This window comes from Anomaloglossus baeobatrachus, chromosome 1 (genome assembly GCF_048569485.1).
Source record: "Anomaloglossus baeobatrachus isolate aAnoBae1 chromosome 1, aAnoBae1.hap1, whole genome shotgun sequence".
NCBI classification, from domain to species: Eukaryota; Metazoa; Chordata; class Amphibia; order Anura; family Aromobatidae; genus Anomaloglossus; species Anomaloglossus baeobatrachus.
In genome coordinates, this window is record NC_134353.1 from 697,120,821 (window position 1) to 697,147,214 (window position 26,394).

General features: G+C 47.0%; 1 protein-coding gene across 1 annotated transcript in view; it reads right to left on the minus strand.

Moving 5' to 3' along the window:
• Nucleotides 1-26,394, minus strand: part of PRR14L (proline rich 14 like) — a 91,830-nt gene that overhangs the window by 54,569 nt on the left and 10,867 nt on the right. The window contains exons 4-6 of the mRNA XM_075320692.1: nucleotides 17,893-21,793; nucleotides 1,501-1,560; nucleotides 865-1,366 (exon numbers count right to left, since the gene is read on the minus strand). Coding sequence (XP_075176807.1) covers nucleotides 865-1,366; nucleotides 1,501-1,560; nucleotides 17,893-21,793 — 4,463 coding nt within the window. The remainder of the gene's footprint in view (nucleotides 1-864; nucleotides 1,367-1,500; nucleotides 1,561-17,892; nucleotides 21,794-26,394) is intronic.

Below are 26,394 nucleotides of genomic sequence, written 5' to 3' on the forward strand. Positions count from 1 at the left end.
GTTTGCTAGGTGATCCACACTGTTCCCTACTTTTTTCACCTACTGGGACTGTTCTTAAGTGTCCCATGGCCTGGTGTACTCCCTGATACTATCAAACGAGAAAACTATATTTCTACTTACCGTAAAATCCTTTTCTCGTTGAAGACCTTGGGGGGATACAGCTCTTACCCTATTCCTGTTCTCCTGTACCAGTTGACTATGTAGTTTTCTTCCCCAAGTTCAGGACATGTTGGTACCTGGCTGACTTTTGATCTAGCATTTTTACTGATTTTGAGGTTGTTCTCCTATGCCTTTTGACACTAAACTGAGCTGCCAAGTGTCTGAGAAGAGGGTATAGCCCACCACAGAGTTACTTTTTCTTTTTTCACCTAGTGTCAAGCTTCCTGGTGGCAGGGCACAAAACCATGGTACTTGGCAGCCCGCTTCAGGTTTACACAGAACAATGTGCCACCAAAAACAATGGGTTTTAAGCCTGCTAAATAAATCATTGCACCCAACAAACAAGAGTTTTGTCCGTTCATCAGGCGTTTGCTGGCCTTTTTTTTTTAAACACAATATTTGAGAATGAGCGTTCCTGAGAAAACTTTTCAGCCCATCCAAAAGCAGCATAATATAGCTTGACAAGAATGTAAAACATCCATCAGCAAATAAAGATAAAAAAAAAAGATAAAAAGGTGCACATATGCTCTTTCAACAGGTTGGTTTCTTTTTACCAAAATCATCTATTGTCATCTTTGAGGCTGCCTTAAGTTATTGGAAGAAATCCAGTCACACGGTGTGCTTATAATACACTTCTATGATTGGGGTGATTATATTTTAGTCACAGATGCTCTTTATTTGAGAGCCCTTATCTTAGCACCTTACCTCGTTTCCCTGGTCCTTGTTTTGACTTTGTGTGCAGGGAATGAATAAATTCTCTCTCTGTTCAAAAGGAGATACCTGGATCTTAGGTGGTGTCTCACGGCAAGGAAGATCTAAAGCAGCAACGTCTTGAATGGCAACATCCCACCGAGAGGATAAGCAAATTGAAGGGATTTTATGTTCTTGCAAAGATGTGTTAACTATGGGTTTCAGAGACGAGAAAGCAAGTGGACATTCTAGATAATCCCTGTGCTCAGCAGAAGAGTAAAGTGGCAGATTGAAGTTATCCTCTTTCACAGTAGAAACAATAAAGGAATGCTTAGGGCCATCTTCCTGTTTGAAGGAACAGCTTGATAATTCTACATCATTCTTGTACTGTGAAGGCAACCAACATGGAGGTATTGGATCATCCTCTAGCTGAGCGTACAAAGAAAGCGGAAGTCCCAGATCTTCTTGATGAACATTTATGGGCTTCAAAGTAAGATTAAGGTTCTGAACAGGTACACTGAAGATAAAAAAAATATATATATATACAGTAATATAAAAAAATTAAACAAATCAAAAAGTTTTCAAACAAAATTAACACAAGTTTTTATGACAACTAAACGGTGTCGAGCCATTAAGGACATTATGACTTACCTGTATGTATTCAGTTGAGAAATATTGTTCAGAATCAATGGATTTGGGCTTCTACAGAGACTACAAACAAAAAAAAAAAAACAAAGCAGAAAATAAAATCATGGGAACGTAGTTTATAAACTTATAGAAAAAGTCTCCTAAAGTGTGACTGTGTACCGATAATGGCAAAGCTTCTACCAATTGTACAATTGTAGTCCTGGCCGCCATGTGAAGAGGATGTGAACTACTGTACTCCTAATAAGTATTCTGAATGTACTGTGATTATCCGCTAACCCTCTATTCCGTCACACCGGAACTGGGGGTGGGGCAAGGTCTCTGGAGAGCGGTGACGTGAACGGCGGTGCTGCAAAGGTGGAATATGACTCCGCATTTGAGGGAGCAGGCCCACGACGGCACTTCTTCCAACATGGCACTGCCGTCCTCTGCATCAGTGAGGCACATTGTGGCAGAGAGGCTGGGCATCAGATGGTGGAGGAGTGGACTCCTGCACAGCTGCAGGAAACTGTGGTAGAGATGGCTGAAGATGAGGGGCTGCAGAGAGCTAGTGCAGGCAAGATGGCGCAACTCCCTCAGAGGCAAATTCAAAATTATATACATGTGCTTCAGCTGGAAGAAAGCAGGCTAGAGGAACCCTATGAGAACAGAGATCCTACAGTGGAACCAACTCTACAAGCTGTGTTAGCAGTGGTTTAATTTTGAAATTTTGTGCCTAAACATCAAAAACTTTGACAAATTATGTGGGGGAGGGGGAATCAGAGAAGATATTGCCTTTTTGAGGCAGGGCATACAGAAAACCACTACAAAAGTTACAGAATTGGAGGAGAGAGTAAGTGGAATAGTAGTTCAGATGCTCTGTACAAAAAGATCTTAGTAGAGTGTTGCAGAACATTAATGATCCTCTTAATAAAGCTGACAATTCGGAAAACAGACTGGCAAAATAATTTGTGACTGGTGCGGGTGCCTGAGAAAGATGGGCAGCAATCCTGTTGACTTTTTTTTTAGTACCAGCTGATTGAAAATTTGGCAAAAATGTGCTCTTCCCATTTCCTTGCCATCGACAGGGAGCAAAGAGTCCCTTTCAGATCTTTACCACTCTGCGCTCCTCCAAGACCTACTTTAATTAAATTACTGCTCTTCAAGGACCATGATTTCATTCTACAAAATGCTAGATACCATTCTGTACTAACTATAGATGGAAAATATTGATATATTCAGGTTTCTCATTGGAAGTCCATAAAAAAGAAGAGAATTTTGTTTACTTACCGTAAATTCTTTTTCTTATAGTTCCGTAATGGGAGACCCAGACCATGGGTGTATAGCTTCTGCCTCCGGAGGACACACAAAGTACTACACTAAAAAGTGTAGCTCCTCCCTCCGAGCATATACACCCCCTGGATAACCAAATATAGCCAGTTTAGTGCAAAAGCTGAAGGAGAATAGCCACCCACAAGTAGAGATAGAGCAAAAAACCGGAACAACCGGAGCCTCTGTCTACAACAACAGCCGGTGATAACACACGGAACAAGAAACTGCCAACAGGCAACAGGGAGGGTGCTGTGTCTCCCATTACGGAACTATAAGAAAAAGAATTTACGGTAAGTAAACAAAATTCTCTTTTTCTTCATCGTTCCTATGGGAGACCCAGACCATGGGACGTCTCAAAGCAGTCCATGGGTGGGAAATAAACAGAAAAACTGAGAAGGCGAAACCTAACTTCACAAATGGGCGACAGCCGCCTGAAGGATGCGTCTGCCCAAGCTCGCATCTGCCGAAGCATGAGCATGCACTTGGTAGTGCTTCGAAAAGGTGTGCAGACTAGACCAAGTGGCAGCCTGACAAACCTGCTGAGCCGTAGCCTGGTGCCTGAAAGCCCAAGAGGCACCGACAGCTCTGGTCGAGTGTGCCTTGATCCCCAGCGGGGGAGGCACTTGAGTACACTGGTAGGCATCAGAAATGGCCGACCTAATCCAACGAGCCAGGGTCGGTTTAGAAGCCGAGAGGCCCTTGCGCCGACCTGTGGTCAGCACAAAAAGAGGAGAGGTGCACCGCCTAAGAACAGCGGTGCGTGACACATAGATCCGGAGCGCCCGCACCAGATCTAAAGTATGCAACGCTTTTTCAAAGCGATGAACAGGAGCCGGACAAAAGGAAGGCAATGAAATGTCCTGGTTAAGGTGGAAAGGAGATACCAACTTAGGGAGAAAGTCCGGAGTCGGACGGAGAACCACCTTGTCTTGATAAAAAAAAAAAAAAAAAAAGGTGACTCCGAAGAGAGAGCAGCTAAATCAGAGACTCTCCTGAGGGAAGTTATGGCCACTAGAAAGACGACTTTCTGTGAAAGACGAAACAAAGAAACCTCCCTAAGAGGCTCAAAGGGGGGTTTCTGCAAGGCCGTGAGGACCAGATTAAGGTCCCAGGGATCCAAAGACCGCCGGTAAGGTGGAATGATGTGAGATGCGCCCTGCATAAAAAGTTGCGCACCTGAGCCAGCCGGGTGATACGCCGCTGGAACAACACTGACAGAGCCGAGACCTGTCCCTTGAGGGAATTGAGGGATAGTCCTAGCTGCAGACCGGACTGTAGAAAGGACAGGATGGTCGGCAAGGAAAAAGGCCAAGGGGCATGGCCAGAAGACCGACACCAGGACAGGAAAATTCTCCAAGTCGTGTGATAAATTTTGGCCGAGGAAGACTTCCGAGCCTGAGTCATAGTGGAGATGACTTCGGGAGGAATGCCGGAAGTCGTCAAGATCCAGGACTCAAGAGCCACGCCGTCAATCTGAGAGCCGCAGAATTCTGGCGGAAAAATGGACCTTATGAGAGAAGGTCTTGGCGGTCCGGGAGATGCCACGGCACCTCTACGGACAGATGGAGCAGGTCTGGGTACCAAGCTCGCCTGGGCCAGTCTGGAGCAATGAGGATGACCCGACGGCCCTCCATTCTGATCTTGCGCAGGACTCTGGGCAAGAGAGCTAGAGGGGGAAACACGTAAGACAGACGAAACTGGGACCAATCCTGAACCAGCGCGTCCGCTGCAAAGGCCTGAGGATCGTGGGAGCGAGCCACGTAAACCGGGACCTTGTTGTTGTTCCGGGATGCCATTAGATCCACTTCCGGAGTGCCCCACTTGCGGCAGATTGACCGAAACACTGCCGGATGCAGAGCCCACTCGCCGCTGTCCACGGTTTGACGGCTGAGATAATCTGCCTCCCAGTTTTCTACGCCTGGGATGTGGACTGCGGATATGGTGGACTTGGAGTCCTCCGTCCACTGAAGGATGCGTTGAACCTCCAACATTGCCAGGCGGCTGCGAGTCCCGCCCTGGTGATTGATGTAGGCAACTGCTGTCGCGTTGTCTGACTGGACTCGAATGTGCTTGCCCGCCAACAGGTGGTGAAAGGCTACGAGAGCTAGGAAAGTGTAACAAGTTCTAAAGGACTTGAAGTCGTATTTTCATGCTATGTAACATTGATCCTGACACACACAGTGCAACTTGGTGGGTCCTACACCACAGCAACTTATTGAACATGAGCCCCTTGAGAGATCCTTTCCATAGACAATAGTTAAGTGGGCCATACGCCACAGCACTTAATGAACGTTGGGTCTTCAAGAGGTATATCATATAGACAATAGCAAAGGTTGATTACTAATGTACCATTGGCCAACACATGTGAACCTAATTTCACCAGTCTAGCTTCATATACGTTTCTTGTGTGCATTTATTTGATAAAGGCCAAAATTGTATGGCCGAAACGTCATAATAAACACAGACCTTTGCATGAATAAAATTGGCATTAAAAAGCATCAATATTCTCTATTTTTTCATGCTCTTTTGAGTGCCCGAGCTGACTCTTTGTATGACATGCAGGGGCAGTGAAAACGAAACTAGGCCTCAGGCGAAGCCGGGGCCTAAATTTTACAATGCGGCCGGCGCGCAGGCACACTCGGCGCGGTTCTCTGGTGAAAACCAGAGAACCGGCCGGAAATGTCACAAAGGTAAAATAACACACTCTCCCCAACATTAAAGTGCAAGGCACCCCCCTGACAATAACGTCTCAATACTTAGCTTGTGAGACGCAGGGCCAGGTCCCTGAGGGATGAGTGCTCCGTCCGGCAGGATCCTGAAAGGGCTGCGGATGGAGACCGGTCTCCTGCAAGGCAGTGAGAACCGTGCTGGCTCCCACTTCAAGCCAGAGCCCGAGGGATGGTGAAGGAGCGCGGCATGTAAGGCTCCAGCCCTGAAATCAACCTTAACAATACCGCCGACACAGTGGGGTGAGAAGGGACATGCCGGGGGTCCAGGCTTGGACCCACTTTTCTTCAAACTCTTTAAAATCAAAAATCAGATGAGAATGCATGTGTGGATGTGTGCCTCCTGAACACAAAGCATTGAACTGGGTATATTTGGTTATCCAGGGGGTGTATATGCTCGGAGGGAGGAGCTACACTTTTTAGTGTAGTACTTTGTGTGTCCTCCGGAGGCAGAAGCTATACACCCATGGTCTGGGTCTCCCATAGGAACGATGAAGAAAGGGCACAATTCTGGGGCATAAAATGGAAACTACGAAATAAGCAGATTCCTTACTCCACGCTGTATCTGAGCTGTCTCAGGTTAGTTGCCATGGGTGGAGTCCATATGATTGAATCTTCCTCTGAAGCCTTAGCATGGTTGGACTCAAATGAAAAGTCCCTGTGGATTGGATCAGGATGACAGGACTTTCCTAGCAGTGCTGAGAGACAGGACTGAACCTGCGGTGTGGAACTATAGGACTCTCTTCATATTGGATTGATTTATCTAAGGTCAGTAATGTGGTGTCTGGTGGTAGAAGGTCACAGCGTTTGGCTGCGCAAAATGCTCCCTGATTGTCTATTATTCCTGCTGCTAGTTTTCAGTGTACTAGGCCATCTCCTCTGATGGGTTTTCATCTTTTCCTTTGGGACCCAGCGGAGTTACTCTTCCCTTCAGCTGCTAACCATCTGTATTTCCCCTTGGGTTTAAATACTCATTTCCTTGGACTTCTGCTAGTGATATTCAGTTCTTTCACAAGCTCTGGATGCAAGCAGGTGGCATGCACTCATCTGTAGGATTGTTACTGCTCTTTGCTGAACTTTTCCTGAGACACCTGGAGAGAAGTTCATATGCTTTCCCCATGTGTGTGCTCCCTGTGTCTTCTTTAGTGTCATTTATGAAGAGCTCATCCCACCGTTTCCTATCTGCCCAGCTCCAGGTTCTTCCTTGGGTCAGGTATCTGGCCCAGCACATAGGTGTGGAACCTATCTAGGGTGGTGAAGGATCTCGAGGCCAGGAGTAGGTTTGCTCAGGGGTCACCATCTGCCCCTTTCCTAGAGGCAGGGTTTCCCTTCCCTTTCGCTTGGTACTCCCCCCATTTCTTGCATGAGTCTCCCCCTTTTTGTCTTTCCTCTTATTTTGAGCTGAATATTGATTGGCTGATAAGTGTTTGATTTTTTTTTTTTTACTCAGATCATTATGAGTGAGAGAGGACACTTAGTTGAAACGTTGGCGATACTGATAAAAATGTTTGTTCATTCTTCTAGGTGCACTCAGGCTGTTGACCTGCCCTACTTCTTAATGTAATAGAAATGTGTCATTGTGTTTAATGTTGGTTAATTTGGCAGGGAATTTTCCATAGAAATCTTGTTTATTCTGTGCTGGAGTTATGCTATATGGTGCAAATGTGTTGTACGCAAACCTTATAAAGCCCTTTGAGTATTACGGCTCATAATGTAATAACATGGGATGTTAGATGCCTGGGGACGACTTAAGAGATGTGCTCTATTCTCATGGCTCCATAAATTTCAACCAGGGATCATAGGTCTCTCACAAACACATATGCTGGGAGATCGAACCAGATTTCTGAAAAAAGCCTGGAATAGCACTCAACCTTCACTACACATGCAAGGGGAAGAAGTGTATTGGTACACAAGTCTCTCTCTTCTCGTGTACAAACTCAAAAGATAGATGTGGATGGCAAATCGGTGTGTGTTTGGCCTGAACTATACACAGTCTTAATTGTATCATTGATGCCCCCTATAAACCACCTCAAGATTTGGCAAAAAATTTGTTTTTTATTATATCTTTACCGGAGACTCCAGTCCTAATTGTGTGGGGGATATTATAATGTATCTTCAGCTAATGGCAATAGGCTTTCAGAATACTTCAATTTTAATAAAAGGGTCAACATCTAAGAGATGGTTTGGGATACATTGAAGTTCCTCCTGAAGATAAATAGGCTAAACTGGGAAAATGCCCAAAATCAGCTGTTTACTAAACAAATTTTTTTTTTTTAAGAGGGTGAAGGCGCTGGACACCTTTTAGCCACTAAGGCTAAAGCACAAATGGGCATGGTACATAAATAGGCTGGTGGCATTAGACGGGAGGATAGTCTCTGATAATGAGGAAGTAATTTTCACCTCTATTACACCAATGTATACAAGACCAAGACCACCTTTTTAGAGAGAGAGAGAGAGAGAGAGAGAGAGAGAGAGAGAGAGAGAGAGAGAGAGAGAGAGAGAGAGAGTGATGTGGCTTTAGACAGCTTGGGAATGGTAATTCTATCAAGATAAGAGGAAACAAGGGAATTGTTATTTCAACTTCTGACCTTAAGCTCCACCCCCCCCCCATCACATTTAACGACTTAGCAGCGATCCCGAAAACAATGCGACCTGATAAGGATCGCTGGTAAGTCGTTGGGAGGTCGCTGGTAAGCTGTTACACAGTCAGACCTTACCAACGACGCAGTAACGATCAGCGACCTGTATAGGAGGTCATTGTTAGGTGTCAAACACAGCGATGTGTCCTGCCTGGCAGGACATCACCTTTGAAGAAAATGGTCCGGACCCTTCGGCAACGACTAGAGATCTCACAGCAGGGGCCTGATCGCTGGTAGGTGTCACACATAACGAGAACGCTGGCAAGATTGTTACTGCGTCACAGAAACGGTGACGCAGCAACGATCTCGTTAGCGATCTCATTGTGTGTGACGGGACATTTAGAGGAGCTGGAGGATGCCCTGAAATCAATGCAAAACGAAAGAGCACCCAGAGCTGATGGACTTCCAGCAGAATATTTTAAGATGCATGGAGAGGTATTGTTACTCAATCTTCTAGGAAGACTATGCGGGGCCCCTCATTCTGCATGGAAGACTATGCGGGGCCCCTCATTCTGCATGGATGACTATGCGGGGCCCCTCATTCTGCATGGAAGACTATGCGGGGCCCCTCATTCTGCATGGAAGACTATGCGGGGCCCCTCATTCTGCATGGAAGACTATGCGGGGCCCCTCATTCTGCATGGAAGACTATGCGGGGCCCCTCATTCTGCATGGAAGACTATGCGGGGCCCCTCATTCTGCATGGATGACTATGCGGGGCCCCTCATTCTGCATGGATGACTATGCGGGGCCCCTCATTCTGCATGGAAGACTATGCGGGGCCCCTCATTCTGCATGGAAGACTATGCGGGGCCCCTCATTCTGCATGGAAGACTATGCGGGGCCCCTCATTCTGCATGGAAGACTATGCGGGGCCCCTCATTCTGCATGGAAGACTATGCGGGGCCCGCAACTAGCTTGACCCATGACTTTGTCCAAGTTAAAATGTCACCTTCTGTGTATTTGAGTTTGACATCCCTGCTATTGTTGCTCACAATTGATGTTCATATCATGTGTGTTTCCATATCCCTTTGGTTGTCATGCTCACAATTTGTGTCAAATTAATTGCTAAAGCTTTAGTTAATAGGTTGATTGGGGTGATTAGGGAAGTGCGCGAAGACCAGGCTGGATTTATGCCTAATGTGTCCACAGCAGTCAATCTGAGAAGTTTGTGCCTGAATCTGCAGATTAGTTCTCAGGGTTTGGTAGTAGGGCAATTCTGTCTTTGGATGCTGTAAATGCGTTCAACAGCATCGAATAGAGTTCTCTCTGGGCAATATTAGATGAGAAGATGAGTTTTGGTCCTAATTATATTGCGTTGATTTGCTTGCTTTATAGTTCTCCAACAGCTAGGTTCCAAGTGAATGGTCATCTATCCAAGAAATTTAATATCGGAAGAGGTACCAAGTAGTGCTGACTTATTGCACCTCCTTTTTGATTTGGCAATGGAACCTTTGGCATGCCATCTGAGAGAATCAAAAAGCTTTGTAGGACTTCAATGTGGAGAAATAAAGGAGCGTGTGAGCCTGTACGCAGATGACACTTTACTTATTTTGGGTGATGTGATGAACTTAATAGGCCCGGTAATGGAAAAGATAGTGACATTCAGTTGGTGGTCCGGTGTGTTGATCAATTGTGATAAAAATCGGTTTTAATGTCCGTGGACCCACTGCCCTCTTCTCAACCATTAACACTGTCCCACTAGGACAGGTCGTAGATAAATTCAAATATTGGAGTATCAATGTTCGTACTAATCCTAAAGAGTACAGGACGCTTAATATAGACCCCTTGTTAGACCGATTTAGAACAAAGGTAAACACATGGTCTAAACTCCCACTTTCAGTTGTACGAAGAGGAAACCTCAAAAATGATCCTAATGCCTCAATTACTTTATCTGCTACATAAAGCAGCTTGTTGTCTTCCACCTATGGTGTTTCCTAAAGTGCACACTATGTTTAGAGAATTAATATGGTGTAAGAAACAGGCTAGGATAAAATGAATAACCGTCAACGTAGTAAAGAGGCAGGTGGGCTTGCTATTCTTGACCTGTGGTTATACATCATTGCATCCCAGTTACAGTAATTTCACGGTTATGGCATCGAGAGAGTATGGGTAAAATGGGAACTATGCTGTTACAGGGTTCAAAATGGTCCGCACCATTGGTGACGGGTTACTTTTACTGGAAAGGGACCCCTGAACCCTATTGCTTGCTTTAATGTATAAGGTATGGGACAGGGGAAAAGAAGGGAATTTTGTTTACTTACCGTAAATTCCTTTTCTTCTAGCTCCAATTGGGAGACCCAGACAATTGGGGTGTATAGCTTCTGCCTCCGGAGGCCACACAAAGTATTACACTTAAAAGTGTAAAGCCCCTCCCCTTCTGCCTATACACCCCCCGTGCATCACGGGCTCCTCAGTTTTGGTGCAAAAGCAAGAAGGAGGAAAGTTATAAATTGGTTTAAAGTAAATTCAATCCGAAGGAATTTCGGAGAACTGAAACCATTCAACATGAACAACATGTGTACACAAAGAACAACAGCCCGAAGGGAACAGGGGCGGGTGCTGGGTCTCCCAATTGGAGCTAGAAGAAAAGGAATTTACGGTAAGTAAACAAAATTCCCTTCTTTGTCGCTCCATTGGGAGACCCAGACAATTGGGACGTCCAAAAGCAGTCCCTGGGTGGGTAAAATAATACCTCGTAATAGAGCCGTAAAACGGCCCTTTCCTACAGGTGGGCAACCGCCGCCTGAAGGACTTGCCTACCTAGGCTGGCATCCGCCGAAGCATAGGTATGCACCTGATAGTGTTTCGTGAAAGTGTGTAGGCTCGACCAGGTAGCCGCCTGACACACCTGCTGAGCCGTAGCCTGGTGCCGCAAAGCCCAGGACGCACCCACGGCTCTGGTAGAATGGGCTTTCAGCCCTGAGGGAACCGGAAGCCCAGAAGATCGGTAAGCTTCAAGAATTGGTTCCTTGATCCACCGAGCCAGGGTTGACTTGGAAGCCTGTGACCCTTTACGCTGGCCAGCGACAAGGACAAAGAGTGCATCCGAGCGGCGCAGGGGCGCCGTACGAGAAATGTAGAGTCTGAGTGCTCTCACCAGATCTAACGAGTGCAAATCCTTTTCACACTGATGAACTGGATGAGGACAAAAAGAGGGTAAGGAGATATCCTGATTGAGATGAAAGGGGGATACCACCTTAGGGAGAAATTCCGGTACCGGACGCAGAACCACCTTGTCCTGGTGAAACACCAGGAAAGGGGCTTTGCATGACAGCGCCGCTAGCTCCGACACTCTCCGAAGTGATATGACTGCTACTAGGAAGACCACTTTCTGTGAAAGGCGTGAGAGAGAAATATCCCTCATTGGCTCGAAAGGTGGCTTCTGAAGAGCCATCAGCACCCTGTTCAGATCCCAGGGTTCTAACGGCCGCTTGTAAGGAGGGACTATGTGACAAACCCCCTGCAGGAACGTGCGTACCTGTGGAAGTCTGGCTAGGCGCTTCTGAAAAAACACAGAGCGCTGAGACTTGTCCCTTAAGAGAGCCGAGCGACAACCCTTTTTCCAATCCGGATTGAAGGAAGGAAAGAAAAGTGGGCAAGGCAAATGGCCAGGGAGAAACACCCTGATCAGAGCAGCAAGATAGGAATATCCTCCACGTCCTGTGGTAGATCTTGGCGAACGTTGGTTTCCTAGCCTGTCTCATAGTGGCAATGACCTCTTGAGATAACCCTGAAGACGCTAGGATCCAGGACTCAATGGCCACACAGTCAGGTTGAGGGCCGCAGAATTCAGATGGAAAAACGGCCCTTGAGACAGCAAGTCTGGTCGGTCTGGTAGTGCCCACGGTTGGCCCACCGTGAGATGCCACAGATCCGGATACCACGACCTCCTCGGCCAGTCTGGGGCGACGAGGATGGCGCGGCGGCAGTCGGACCTGATCTTGCGTAACACTCTGGGCAACAGTGCCAGAGGAGGAAACACATAAGGGAGTTGAAACTGCGACCAATCTTGAACTAAGGCGTCTGCCGCCAGAGCTCTGTGATCTTGAGACCGTGCCACGAATGTTGGGACCTTGTTGTTGTGCCGGGACGCCATTAGGTCGACGTCCGGCATCCCCCAGCGGCAACAGATCTCCTGAAACACGTCCGGGTGAAAGGACCATTCCCCTGCGTCCATGCCCTGGCGACTGAGAAAGTCTGCTTCCCAGTTTTCTACGCCCGGGATGTGAACTGCGGATATGGTGGAGGCCGTGGCTTCCACCCACATCAGAATCCGCCGGACTTCCTGGAAGGCTTGCCGACTGCGTGTTCCCCCTTGGTGGTTGATGTACGCCACCGCTGTGGAGTTGTCCGACTGAATTCGGATCTGCTTGCCTTCCAGCCACGGCTGGAACGCCTTTAGGGCAAGATACACTGCCCTTATCTCCAGAACATTGATCTGAAGTGAGGACTCTGTCGAAGTCCAGGTTCCCTGAGCCCTGTGGTGGAGAAAGACCGCTCCCCACCCTGACAGGCTCGCGTCCGTCGTGACCACAGCCCATGATGGGGGAAGGAAGGATTTCCCCTTCGACAGAGAAGTGGGGAGAAGCCACCACTGAAGGGAAGCCTTGGCTGCCCGTGAAAGGGAGACGTTCCTGTCGAGGGACGTCGACTTCCTGTCCCATTTGCGGAGAATGTCCCATTGAAGTGGACGCAGATGAAACTGCGCAAAAGGAACTGCCTCCATTGCTGCTACCATCTTCCCTAGGAAGTGCATGAGGCGCCTCAGGGGGTGTGACTGACCTTGAAGGAGAGATTGCACCCCTGTCTGTAGTGAACGCTGTTTGTCCAGCGGAAGCTTCACTATCGCTGAGAGAGTATGAAACTCCATGCCAAGATATGTCAGTGATTGGGCCGGTGTCAGATTTGACTTTGGAAAATTGATGATCCACCCGAAACTCTGGAGAGTCTCCAGAGCAACGTCCAGGCTGCGTTGGCATGCCACTTGAGAGGGTGCCTTGACCAGCAGATCGTCTAAGTAAGGGATCACCGAGTGTCCCTGAGAGTGTAGGACTGCTACCACTGCTGCCATGACCTTGGTGAAGACCCGTGGTGCTGTCGCCAGGCCGAAAGGCAGTGCCACGAACTGAAGGTGTTCGTCTCCTATGGCGAAACGCAGGAAGCGCTGATGCTCTGGTGCAATCGGTACGTGGAGATAAGCATCTTTGATGTCGATTGATGCCAGGAAGTCTCCTTGGGACATTGAGGCGATGACGGAGCGGAGCGATTCCATCCGGAACCGCCTGGTTTTTACGTGTTTGTTGAGCAGTTTTAGGTCCAAAACAGGACGGAAGGATCCGTCCTTTTTCGGTACCACAAACAAGTTGGAGTAAAAACCGTGACCCTGTTGCTGAAGAGGAACAGGGATCACCACTCCTTCCGCCTTCAGAGTACACATTGCCTGAAGAAGAGCAGCGGCTCTCTCGGGGGGCGGAAATGTTCTGAAAAATCGAGTCGGAGGACGAGAGCTGAACTCTATCCTGTAACCGTGGGATAGAATGTCTCTCACCCATCGGTCTTTTAACTGTGGCAGCCAGGTGTCGCAAAAGCGGGAAAGCCTGCCACCGACCGAGGATGCGGTGTGAGGAGGCCGAAAGTCATGAGGAGGCCGCCTTGAGAGCGGGTCCTCCGGCGGTCTTTTTAGGACGTGACTTAGACCGCCATGCATCGGAGTTCCTCTGATCCTTTTGAGGCCTTTTGGACGAGGAGAACTGAGACCTTCCCGCGGGCCGAAAGGACCGAAACCTCGATTGTACCTTCCGTGGTTGAGGTCTGTTTGGTTTGGACTGGGGTAAGGATGAGTCCTTTCCCTTGGATTGTTTAATGATTTCGTCCAATCGTTCACCAAACAGGCGGTCGCCAGAAAATGGCAAACCGGTTAAGAACTTTTTGGAAGCGGAGTCTGCCTTCCATTCACGTAACCACATGGCCCTGCGGACTGCCACCGAATTGGCGGATGCTACCGCCGTACGGCTCGTAGAGTCCAGGACAGCATTAATGGCGTAGGACACAAACGCCGACGCCTGAGAGGTTAAAGACACCACTTGCGGAGCAGATGTGCGTGTGACTGCATTAATCTGCGCATGACAAGCTGAGATAGCTTGGAGTGCCCATACGGCTGCGAATGCTGGAGCAAAAGACGCGCCGATAGCTTCATAGATGGATTTCAACCATAGTTCCATCTGTCTGTCAGTGGCATCTTTGAGTGAAGCCCCATCTTCCACTGCAACTATGGATCTAGCCGCCAGTCTGGAGACAGGAGGATCCACCTTAGGACACTGAGCCCAGCCCTTGACAACGTCAGGGGGGAAGGGATAACGTGTATCCTTAAGGCGCTTGGAAAAACGCTTATCTGGACAAGCTCGGTGTTTCTGGACTGCCTCTCTGAAGTCAGAGTGATCCAGAAACATACTCAATGGACGTTTGGGAGACCTGAAACGGAATTTCTCCTGCTGAGAAGCTGACTCCTCAATTGTAGGAGCTGGTGGAGAAATATCCAACACCTGATTGATGGTTGCTATAAGGTCATTCACTATGGCGTCACCATCAGGTGTATCCAGGTTGAGCGCGGTCTCAGGGTCAGAATCCTGATCTGCTACCTCCGCATCATCATCCAGAGAGTCCTCCTGCTGAGACCCTGAACAATGTGATGAAGTCGAGGGAATTTCCCAGCGAGCCCGCTTAGGCGGCCTGGGACTGCGGTCCATGTCAGAGACCTCACCCTGGGACCCATGGTTCACCCCAGGAGCACTTTGCAGCTCCAAATGAGGGGGGCCTGGGGTCAATGATTGAACAGTGCCCGGGGCCTGAGTTACCGGTCTGGACTGTAAGGCTTCTAGTATCCTAGCAGACCATTTATCCATAGTCTCAGACAGTTTGTCAGCAAATACTGCAAACTCAGTCCCTGTCACCTGGACAGTGGTAGCAGGTGGTTCCACCTGGGCCACCAGTAGCAGAGGCTCCGGCTGAGTAAGTGCCACAGGGGCCGAGCATTGCACACAATGAGGGTCAGTCGAACCTGCCGGTAGTATAGCCGCACATGAGGTACAGGTTGCAAAGTAAGCCTGTGCTTTGGCACCCTTGCTATTTGCGGACGACATGCTGTTGCTCTCCTCTGAGTACAATCCAGGAGGGTATATAGCCAAAATTCAACAGTGCGATCGTACAGTGTAGATGTATAGCATATAAGCATATATATATATGTACACTCCGGCACTCAGTGGGGCCAGCACCTCAGGTGCTGCTTACCGACCGCTCAAAGCGGTTGTGTGATCACCAGCTTCCCTGCCTGGGCCTCCCAGAGCTTTCTCTCCTCTCCAGCGTCAGAAGAGCTGACAGGAATGGCTGCCGGCGTTCTGTGGGGAGGAGGGGGCCGAGGGCGTGCCCTAGAAAGTGCGGGAATCTGGAGCCCCACTGAGCTGAATGAGGGGGGAGGAGGATACAGAGTATGCTCCAGCCCTCAGCGCTGACGTTCTGTGCAGCGTCCCGCCCTTCCCCTGACTGACAGGCCTGGGGGCGGGAATATGCGCTACTAGGCCGCAAAAGCCGGGGACTAAAGTTATAAGCGCGGCCGGCATATAAGCGCGGCCGGCGCGGTAGTCCCCGGCGCACTAACACACCCAGCAGTGCGCAGTGTATATGGTACCAGCGCTCCATGCACGGTCCCCACGGGGACACAGAGTACCTCACAGCGCGGCCTGCGCGGTAATCCCCGGCGCACTAACACACCCAGCAGTGCTGCAGTATATATGGCACCAGCGCTCCATGCGCGGTCCCCACGGGGACACAGCCTCTCAGTAGCAGGGCCTTGTCGCTGACGATACTCTGCTCCTGTCCAGCAGATTCCCCAGGGGCTGCGGAGGGAGCACGGCCTCAGTGCCTGGAGACCGATTAGGATCCCACTTCACCCAGAGCCCATTAAGGGATGGGGAAGGAAAACAGCATGTGGCTCCTGCCTGTGTACCCGCAATGGGTACCTCAACCTTAACAGCACCGCCGACCAGAGTGGGGTGAGAAGGGAGCATGCTGGGGGCCCTATATGGGCCCTCTTTTCTTCCATCCGACATAGTCAGCAGCTGCTGCTGACTAAGATGTGGAGCTATGCGTGGATGTCAGCCTCCTTCGCACAAAGCATAAAAACTGAGGAGCCCGTGATGCACGGGGGGTGTATAGGCAGAAGGGGAGGGGCTTTACACTTTTAAGTGTAATACTTTGTGTGGCCTCCAGAGGCAGAAGCTATACACCCCAATTGTCTGGGTCTCCCAATGGAGCGACAAAGAAAGATACATTGGCATCTTGGCGTGCACTAAGTTCACTCCAATTTGGCACAACCAAATATTTAGTCAACTTACCAAACTGGGAAGTCACTCTGTGGAGGGACAAAGAGGGATATGCACGTTAGATCAGCTGTACGCAAATCTTATCCTTAAGAGCTTTCAGCAGGAATTTAACTTGCTGATCATTCATGCTCTCTTTCCCCAGTTAAACACAGACTAAACGAATCAACATAAATTCATAATCAAGTCTATTGCCTCTGCAGATAGTACAGAGGCGCTGTACAGAGGCCCTGATCTCCACTACTTATAAGAACATGTTTGAATCTTAGACTGGGGGGGCAAAACTATAGCTCATTCTAAATGGGTAGTGGATGTGGGCTCTAGATCGCTGGAACAGTGGGATGAAATCTTAGGAAATGTTCCTAAACTATCACTGTGTGAGGCTTAGAGACTTTACCAGATGTATCTTATCCATCAAATTTTCAAGACTCCAATCTTTTTGCATAAGATTGGACTTCGTACGATGCAAGGTGTCCTAGATGTGGAATCGAAGAAGCACACCTGCTACATATGTTCTGGGAATGCAGAAAGTTGGGAACTTTTTGGAAGGGGGTCCTTTCCGTACTGGAGAGGGTATAAGGAGTGAGAATGTTGACAGACCGTATGTGTTTTGGGACCCCTTGAGGGTGGAAGTGACCCAGATACATCCATGTCCTTGACTATTGGATGCATATATTACATCAGGCTCGTAAACATCTGGCATTTCACTGGTCCGATGTACAGCCTCCTAGTATAGGTGAATTGAGATGCAAGATAAATATAATTTGGTTAGAGAAGGGTATCTATACCAAACGGAACTCGTTAAGGAAGTTCCAGAAAATATGGGGTACTTGGTTGGACACTCCAGGGTTACCATCTATCCTATTAAGAGCTAGAATAGCTATACTACGGCCTTCCGCTTTATGACGTGTGTCAATAATGATACTCTCTGGATGGTTGAAGGATATGGTGTAATACATTTCTCTGGTATGTTGGGATTTCTGGAAGGGTAGGTTTCGGAGTTATGTATTCATGGTGACTAAGTGATAGACATCTTAAATTCTGACTTGTGTCTTAATTCTGTAAAGCTATACTTTACAATGGAAAATGTCTTTGAGGTTTACTTTCCAATAAAAATCATCTCATTTAGAATTGTACAATTGTAGAAAGCCCAGCAAATATGATCAATCTTTCCTAAGAAAATCATTAAAAATCCTAAATCTACTGAAATCATTTGCTTTCAGTAGAATAATTTAAGAAACATAATTAAAGCCCAACTACAGATCAGAAGAAGGTAATTATATACCTATAGCTGCATAAGAAAAAAAAAAAAACACACACACACAACAAAAAACAAGTGTTTACCTGATCATGTTGCTGCTCTGGCTTGGCAGCCAAACACTGCAGTTTGGATGTGTGTTGGCACAATCAGAAGAGAAGGCGGATAGGCCATGTCGACTCCAAGTAGAAAGAACACGACCCAGAGAAAATGCAAATGAGGAAAACTGATCTCGCTTTCTTGAAAACTGTGGCAGTGATCCCTTAAGTCCATGTGCAAATTGTGTCACAGAATGTTTTTGGACGGTGGGAATTCGACTTCCCAGATTCCTCCTCCTAGTCCATAACCTGTAACATCCAGGGGATGAAAGTGCAAGTACTGTGTGAAGGCCATGCATGGAGCATCCAGACTTTCTGACAGACCTCTTGGTATGACTGGACTCTGAACTCGATTCTAAAGACCTAAACTGTGGGTTCCACTGTGTGAGGAGGTGAACATTGTCACTGTCTTCTGGCACGTGAGAAGAAAGGAAAAGCGAGAGTGTCCATTCTGAAAGCTCTGACGATTGAGCAGAAGACTGAGAGCTTCCTAAAATAAAGTCTGGGGGATTAAATCTTAGAAATTCTGACACACAGCTAGGATCTAGCTTTAGATGGAAAGAGACAGGGAATGTTAAATTATTACAAGTGTTAAAAGAAAACATATTACCTAGATGGCTAACGCAAGCTTTAGGGTGAAGGTTCATAGACTGAGAAACAAGGCGGTCTCTACTTGATGTAAGGCACACATTTTCTTGCCAACATTGCCCTGCCTGGGAGTTCATTCTCATACTAACACATGAAAAGACATTTAGGAGTTTCCTTGCCTGAATCTTCACACCGCTAAAGGGAACAAGTTTCAAGTTTCTGGAGACCATTTTTGATTTGGATGGAGCAAAGAGTTTATTAGCAATTCTGGATAATTTGTTTAATAACATGTGATCTTGTGTGTATTTCTGGAACGGCTGAGGTCTTTGAGAAACAGATCCTCCCCTGGTCATTTTGGAAAAATAAGGCTTAGAAGCAAGGCTGAGATCTAGATGCTTTGCTGGCAGGGATTTATATTCAAAATTAATATCATGAGGGTTGTCTATTTTCAAAACTGAGGAACTTTTGCAGGTCTGAGCGTTGATGTTTAGTGGCAAGATTTCTTGGGCAGGAAAGCTTTTACATTTTCCATATGGCTGCCTTTTCAAGGGGATGTTGGTGCCCAAACAAGAGCCGCTTCTGATGGCACTTGATCCTTTTCTTTTACATGCTTGTCCCAGTTTGGGGAGGTGGGAGGTTTCTGAATTTTGAGAAAACTTTTCAACACAGTTCAACAAGCCAGAACTGGCAGGGCAGACATCCTTACCATTCAAAATCTTTGGTCTTATTACTTCCTGGGATGTAGAGTAGTTAAGGCTCCGAGGTGCAGGTCTCAAATTATACTTTCTTCCTTTTTCAGTTGTACCACTTAACATCTCAATGTGGCAACCTGCAGATTGTGTAGATCTTTCTTCCAGCAATGGGTAATCATGTATGGACTTCTCTGGAATCTTCATTTCTGCATTAAATACATTTCTTTGGAACTTTGCACGTGTGGCTCTAGTTTTAACTGCAATAACTGCTTTCACTGGCGAATGCTTTTTCTCAGGTACCAAAAATTTCTCCATGTGCAGCATTAAAGGGCTTCGATTGGTATTTAAAATAGCTTGGTGGACACTTAGTGCTGGACCATTAACATCTTCTGCCACAATCTTCATACACTGTAGAGAATCTGAAGATTTAAATGGTTCTTGGAGAGTCGTGCAATGTCTTGGGCAAAGGTCCGTTTCTTGCTTTAATGAATGTGATTTACTTAAGTCCTCCAGAATTTGCACTGATGAGCCAGCATGGTAACTGACATGCAAGTGTAAGCGGTCTAAACAAACGTCACTTTGCATCTTCTTGCTCTTGCAGTCAGTCGCAGATACAGTAGAGGCTGGTAAGGAAGTTGGTAGTAAAGGAGAACAGTCACCAGGAAGCCTATTGGACACAGACAGATGGGACGTAGGTTTCTCTTTTCGGAAGCGCATGCGTGTTTGTTTTTCATCTGCACGTTTAACATTAACTAACTGAGAAAATACTTCATTCTTATGCACATCTACAGAATAGTCACATAAAGCACCAGTATTAAAATGACAAACGCCTTCTGACTGGTTGTTGGTGGGGGGCATGTTTGATATTCTGTGGTCATGAATGTTAATACTACTGTACTCATCCTGGCATGGAAAGGTGTCAGCAGACAGATTAGATTTATGTTCTTGTGCCAATAATGGATCCAGTTTGCTTAAATAATCTACAACTGGCTCATCTTTTTGTTTAGCTACTACTTCTTGTGGGCTCTTGAATGCTTTTTGCATATAGTCATCTTTGATAGAAACTTTAGGTGGTTCTTCTAAGGGGCAATCTTCTGTAATGCTGTTTTTATAATTATTGTTGCTTTTTTCTGGCTCTTGGGATTCAACTTTTTTGGGCTCCTTCGGGAACAGCAATGAATTTTCTTGAGGCTTAAAAGAGAGAAAACCCCAAATATCTCTATAAGGTACCAAAGCATATGATTGTGTTTGGTCAGTACAGTGCCCTACTGTCTGACAAGGCACTTTCAAGTAATCGGCAGGGAAGACTGTTTCTTTTATTGCTACTACCACATTGGATTGATCATGAGAAGTTTTCGTCTGATCAGAATTGGTGCCTACGCTGGAATCGCATAATCCGCAAGTTGAGTCTTCTGTGTCCACACAATGAGGAACTTTAACAATTATAAGGGGTGGGGTTGGATCCTTTAGTGGAGCAGGTACCATGTTACAATGCCCTTTTGACTGTGTGATAGAAGTCCCAGATCTCTCTGACAAATATAACTTCATAGTCTGTGGGATGGTGCATTGATTATCTTTTGTTTTACTGACAACTGCTACAGGAAAGCCGAGTGAAGATTTAGCATATAAATGCTCCGCACATATACTTGTCAGGGGAGCGGAGCACAACACATGGTGTGGACTTAGATCTGAACGGCCTTCCAATGCATTGACACATGATGAATATTTATGACAAGCAGGCGCACCATCACTTACAGAGGAGCAACATTCAAACGAGCTGGAGACGATAGGATATACTTCAGTATCACAAGCTTCGGCACCAGTCAAATTTTCAATGCAAGGTGGAAGATTTGGTTTGAAAGTGTGATCCTCTTTTAAGTCCTCTAGAAATGCCCTCTCATTTTCCATCACAGATTTATTATCCCGCAGTCCAACCTTTGACGAGTCAGACTGTATGTCAGGAAGCCTTGTGCTAGCAGTTTCTGAAGAACTGGTTCCAGAGAAAGATGAAAATGAAATGTCATCATTATGAATTTCTTCAGATGATGTGATCTCAATTTCTTGCTGTACAAACTCCAGACACATATCCATGGTCTTCTCGCTTGGCACATTTATATCAGTTGTATTTGGTTCCAGCCTATCCATTAGGAAAGTTGTTGAATGAACTTCATTTATGCAGGTAACTTCTAGCTCTTTGCAAATAAATGGTTCATGAAAACATGGAGGGATTTTCGAAGAATAATTCAGATCAAAAGTTCTCTGAGTTGATGTCAAGTGTTCAGCTTCAAGGCACTTTACAGAAACTTCATGTCTTGTGCTACAAGCCGGGCGTTGGTGGCTCAATATACTTAACACCACACATTCTTCATGATGAAATCCATCAGGAGACTCATCTACTGATGTCTGGGTCTCTGTGGCTGCTAAACTGACAGTTTCGGATAACATTTCCACGGAATGAGATACTTCCAGGCCTGAGGACTCCTCTCTATTAGGTTCACTTGGCAGATTAACCACTCTCTCACTCTGTAAAACTGCCCCAGAGCCCATAACTTCCATACGTGTAGCTTTATCAATTATCATGCATATAGGATCACTCAAAGTATGATCATCTGCAAGAAAAAAAAAGGAAAAAAAGCTGAAAGTATATAGAAGACAACAAGCAATCACATCATCTTATTCAACTTTTCCCCAAGGTGTTCAACAGATCCACCCATCATATTCTCACACCTGCTACTGTGGTGTGTGGTATCATGCCAGATATGGATGAATACAGTAAAGAGATACATAAAGTAACAACACATGACTGATTTCTAGATAGTATCACTGCCCATAAAGAGAATGGTAGATTATCTGCTAAAAAAATAAATAAAAATAATTTATTTTTTTTTGTATATAGAGAGATATCAATATTTATTTTCATCAGATGATCCACTATTCTTTTATTGAGCAGGGAAAGCTACACACTGTCAGTAAGTGCCACTACTCCACGATGCACTTTAGGTGAATGTATGGTATATCTCAGTCTTACGATATAAAAGGCCAAAGTGAAATATGTCTACCTGGCATTGGAGCACTATGGATGCATTTAAACCAGATTAATATTTTTAGAAAAAGCTGTTGAACAAACTACTAAATAATATAGATTATGACAACTGAGTCAACCCCTTTCTGGCCAATGACATACGTCATCTTACGTGAGTCGTTCCTGTAAACTGATGCAATCATGGTGGAGTCAATGGCACCGAAGCAGTGCCCACACAATTAGCGTGAGAATCAAGCTATCAGAGATGTCTCCATCTTGAGTGCTTTTGCCGAAGCTTGACCATACCTTCTAAGTGGTTAGACAGAGGGAGATGCTTCTGTGTCACCCCATTGCGTCCACAACCCCTGTGATTGCCATAACAACCCTTCAGATCGGATGCAGACAGGGGGAGCAACAATGGTTCCCAAGTCCATTATCTTAGCACACCTATAAAAGCTTTCCAGAGGGGATTTAAACCTAAAGCACATCAGAGTAGTGGCGATTACTGACAGTGTGCCGTTTTCATGTTGTAACGGTTAGAGTCCCGAATTCCTTAAAGAGAATCAGCAGGTTTTTGCTACCTCTTCTTAGAGGAGTATAAAATAGGAGGAGAGACCATGATTGCAACCAGGTATCAGTTTACTGGGTGCAGCAGTTTTGATACAGTTTTCAGATGTAGCTGAGCTCAGAAAGCTATAATTGCCCACACCCCTGATTAGCAGCTGTGTACCCTGTATATTGACAGTAAGCCATTTATCAGTGATGGAGGTGTGTTTGAACCAGGATGAATGCAGCACCTCATCTCCTGCATACAGCCTAATAAATGACAATCTATGCTAATAAGTGACAAAGCAAAAATTCCTTTTAAGGGGTTAAACATTTAACAGTATAGAGTATGTTTTTTAGTCTTTGTGGAGAAAGTTTTGTTGAATACAGATCTCATCAACTTGCAATGGGGAACTTTGATTTTTGGTTACAGTTCAGGTATCTTGATGGCAGGAATATTGCAGAAGAGTTATCACTGCTGTTAACACAAAAGCCAAACAGGTAAACAATGCAGTGTGAACAGAGTCCTGGCAATTTATATAGCCTTAAGTAAGGGTACCGTCACACTTTAGTGACGCTCCAGCGATCCCACCAGCGATCTGACCTGGTCAGGATCGCTGGTGCGTCGCTACATGGTCGCTGGTGAGCTGTCAATCAGGCAGATCTCACCAGCGACCAGTGACCCGCCAGTAGCGACGCGTGGAAGCGATGCTGTGCTTGGTAACTAAGGTAAATATCGGGTAACCAAGCGCTTGGTTACCCGATATTTACCTTGGTTACCAGTGCACACCGCTTAGCGCTGGCTCCCTGCACTCCTAGCCAGAGTATACATCGGGTTAATAAGCAAACCGCTTTTCTTATTTACCCGATGTGTACTCCGGCTACGTGTGCAGGGAGCAAACACTGGCAGCCTGAGAGCGGCGGACGCTAGTAACCAAGGTAAATATCGGGTAACCAAGAAAAGGGCTTCACTTGGTTACCCGATATTTACCTTGGTTACAGCTTACCGCAGGCTGCCAGACGCCAGCTCCCTGCACATTCAGATCATTGCTCTCTCGCTGTCAAACACACCGATGTATGCTTCACAGCGGGAGAGCAATGTCCAAAAAATGAACCAGCACTGTGTGTGTAACAAGCAGCGATTTCACAGCAGGAGCCAGATCGCTGCTCAGTGTCACACACAGCAACATCACTAATGAGGTCACTGGTGCGTCACAAAAACCGTGACTAAGCAACGATCTCGCTAGCGATCTCGCTATGTGAGAAGTACCCCTAACAGTAAATCTATCCATCAAAGAAGAAGGGAATTTTGTTTACTTACCGTAAATTCCTTTTCTTCTAGCTCCAATTGGGAGACCCAGACAATTGGGTGTATAGCTATTGCCTCTGGAGGCCACACAAAGTATTACACTTAAAAGTGTAAGGCCCCTCCCCTTCTGGCTATACACCCCCAGTGGGATCACTGGCTCACCAGTTTTAGTGCCAAAGCAAGAAGGAGGAAAGCCAATAACTGGTTTAAAGACCAATTCAATCCGAGGAAACATCGGAGAACTGAACCATACCACATGAACAACATGTGTACCCGAAAAAACAGAAAAAAACCCCAGAAAACAGGGCGGGTGCTGGGTCTCCCAATTGGAGCTAGAAGAAAAGGAATTTACGGTAAGTAAACAAAATTCCCTTCTTCTTTGTCGCTCCATTGGGAGACCCAGACAATTGGGATGTCCAAAAGCAATCCCTGGGTGGGTAAAAGAATACCTCATGATAGGGCCGTCAAACGGCCCTCTCCTACAGGTGGCCAACCGCCGCCTGAATGACTTATCTACCTAGGCTGGCGTCTGCCGAAGCGTAGGTATGCATCTGATAATGCTTGGTAAAAGTAAGTAGACTCGACCAGGTGGGTGCCTGACACACCTGCTGAGCCGTAGCCTGGTGCCGTAATGCCCAGGATGCACCCACGGCTCTGGTAGAATGGGCCTTCGGCCTTGAGAGAACCAGAAGCCCAGTAGAACTGTAGGTTTCAAGAATTGGTTCCTCGAGCCCCCGAGCAAGGGTGGATCTGGAAGCTTGCGACTGTTTACGCCGACCAGCGACAAGGACAAAGAGTGCATCCGGGTGGCGCAGGAGCGCCATGCGGGAAGTAGAACCTGAGTGCTCTCACCAGAACCAACAGATGCAAATCTTTCTGAAATTGATGGACTGGACGAGGACACAAAGAAGGTGAGGTGATATCCTGATTGATATGAAAATGGGATACCACCTTAGGGAGAAATTCCGGAACCGGACGCAGAACTACCCTGTCCTGGTGAAGGACCAGGAAGGGAGTTTGTATGAGAGCGTTGCTAGCTCGGAAACTCTCCTAAGAGACGAGACCGTTACTAGAAGGCCACTTCCCGTGAAAAACGGGAAGGGAGACATCCTTCAAAGGCTCGAAAGGCGGCATCTGGAGAGCAATTAGAACCTTGTTCAGATCTCAGGGCTCTAACGGCCGCTTGTACGGAGTGCTGAGAAGACAAACTCCCCGTAGGAACGTGCGTACCTGAGGAAGTCGTCGTTTCTGAAAAAATACAGATAGCGCTGAGACTTGTCCCTAAAGGGAACTGAGCGACAACCCATTTTCCTACCTAGATTGCAGGAAGGAAGGAAACATAGACGATGCAACCGGCCAGGGAGAAACACCCTGCGCCGAGCACCGAGATAAGAACATCTTCCACGTCCTGTGGTCAATCTTGGCGGACGTTGTATGCTAGCCTGTCTCATGGTGGCAACCACGTCCTGAGGTAATCCTGACGACACTAGGTTCCAGGACTCAATGCCACACCATCCGGTTGAGGGCCGTAGAATTCAAATGGAAGAATGGCCCTTGAGACAGCCAGTCTGATTGGTCTGGTAGTGCCCCCGGTTAGCCTACCGTGAGGCACCACAGAACCGAGTACCACAACCTCCTCGGCCAATTTGTAGCGACGAGGATGGCGCGGCCGCAGTCGGTCTTGATCTAGCGCAGTACTCTGGGCAACAATGCCAGAGGTGGCACCTAAGGTAGCTGGAACTGCGACCAATGCTGAACTAAGGCGTTTGCCGCCAGAGCTCGATGATTGTGAAACCGTGCCATGAAGCTGGCACATTGTTGTTGTGCCGTGACGCCATTAGATCGACGTCCGGCCTCTGTCAGCGGCGCCAGATCTCCTGAAACCCGTCCGGGTGAGGAGACCATACTCTTTCGGCCACACCTCAGCGACTTAGGAAGTCAGCTTCCTAGTTTCCACACTTGGGATGTGAATTGTGGATATGGTGGATGCCGTGTCTTCCACCCACATCAGAACCTGCCGGACTTCCTGGAAGGCTTGCCGGTTGCGCGTTCTTCCTTGGTGGTTGATGTATGCCACCGCTGTGGAGCTGTCCGACTGAAGTCGGATATGCTTGCTTTCCAGCCGCTGTTGGAAGGATTGTAGGGCAAGATACACTGCTCTGTGTTCAAGAACATTGATCTGAAGAGTGGACTCCTGCTGAGTCCACGTACCCTGAGCGCTGTAGTGGAGAAAAACTGCTCCCCACCCTGATAGACTCGCGTCTGTCGTAACTATCGCCCAGGACGGGGATAGGAAGGACCTTCTTTTTGACCAAGAGGTGAGAAGAAGCCAC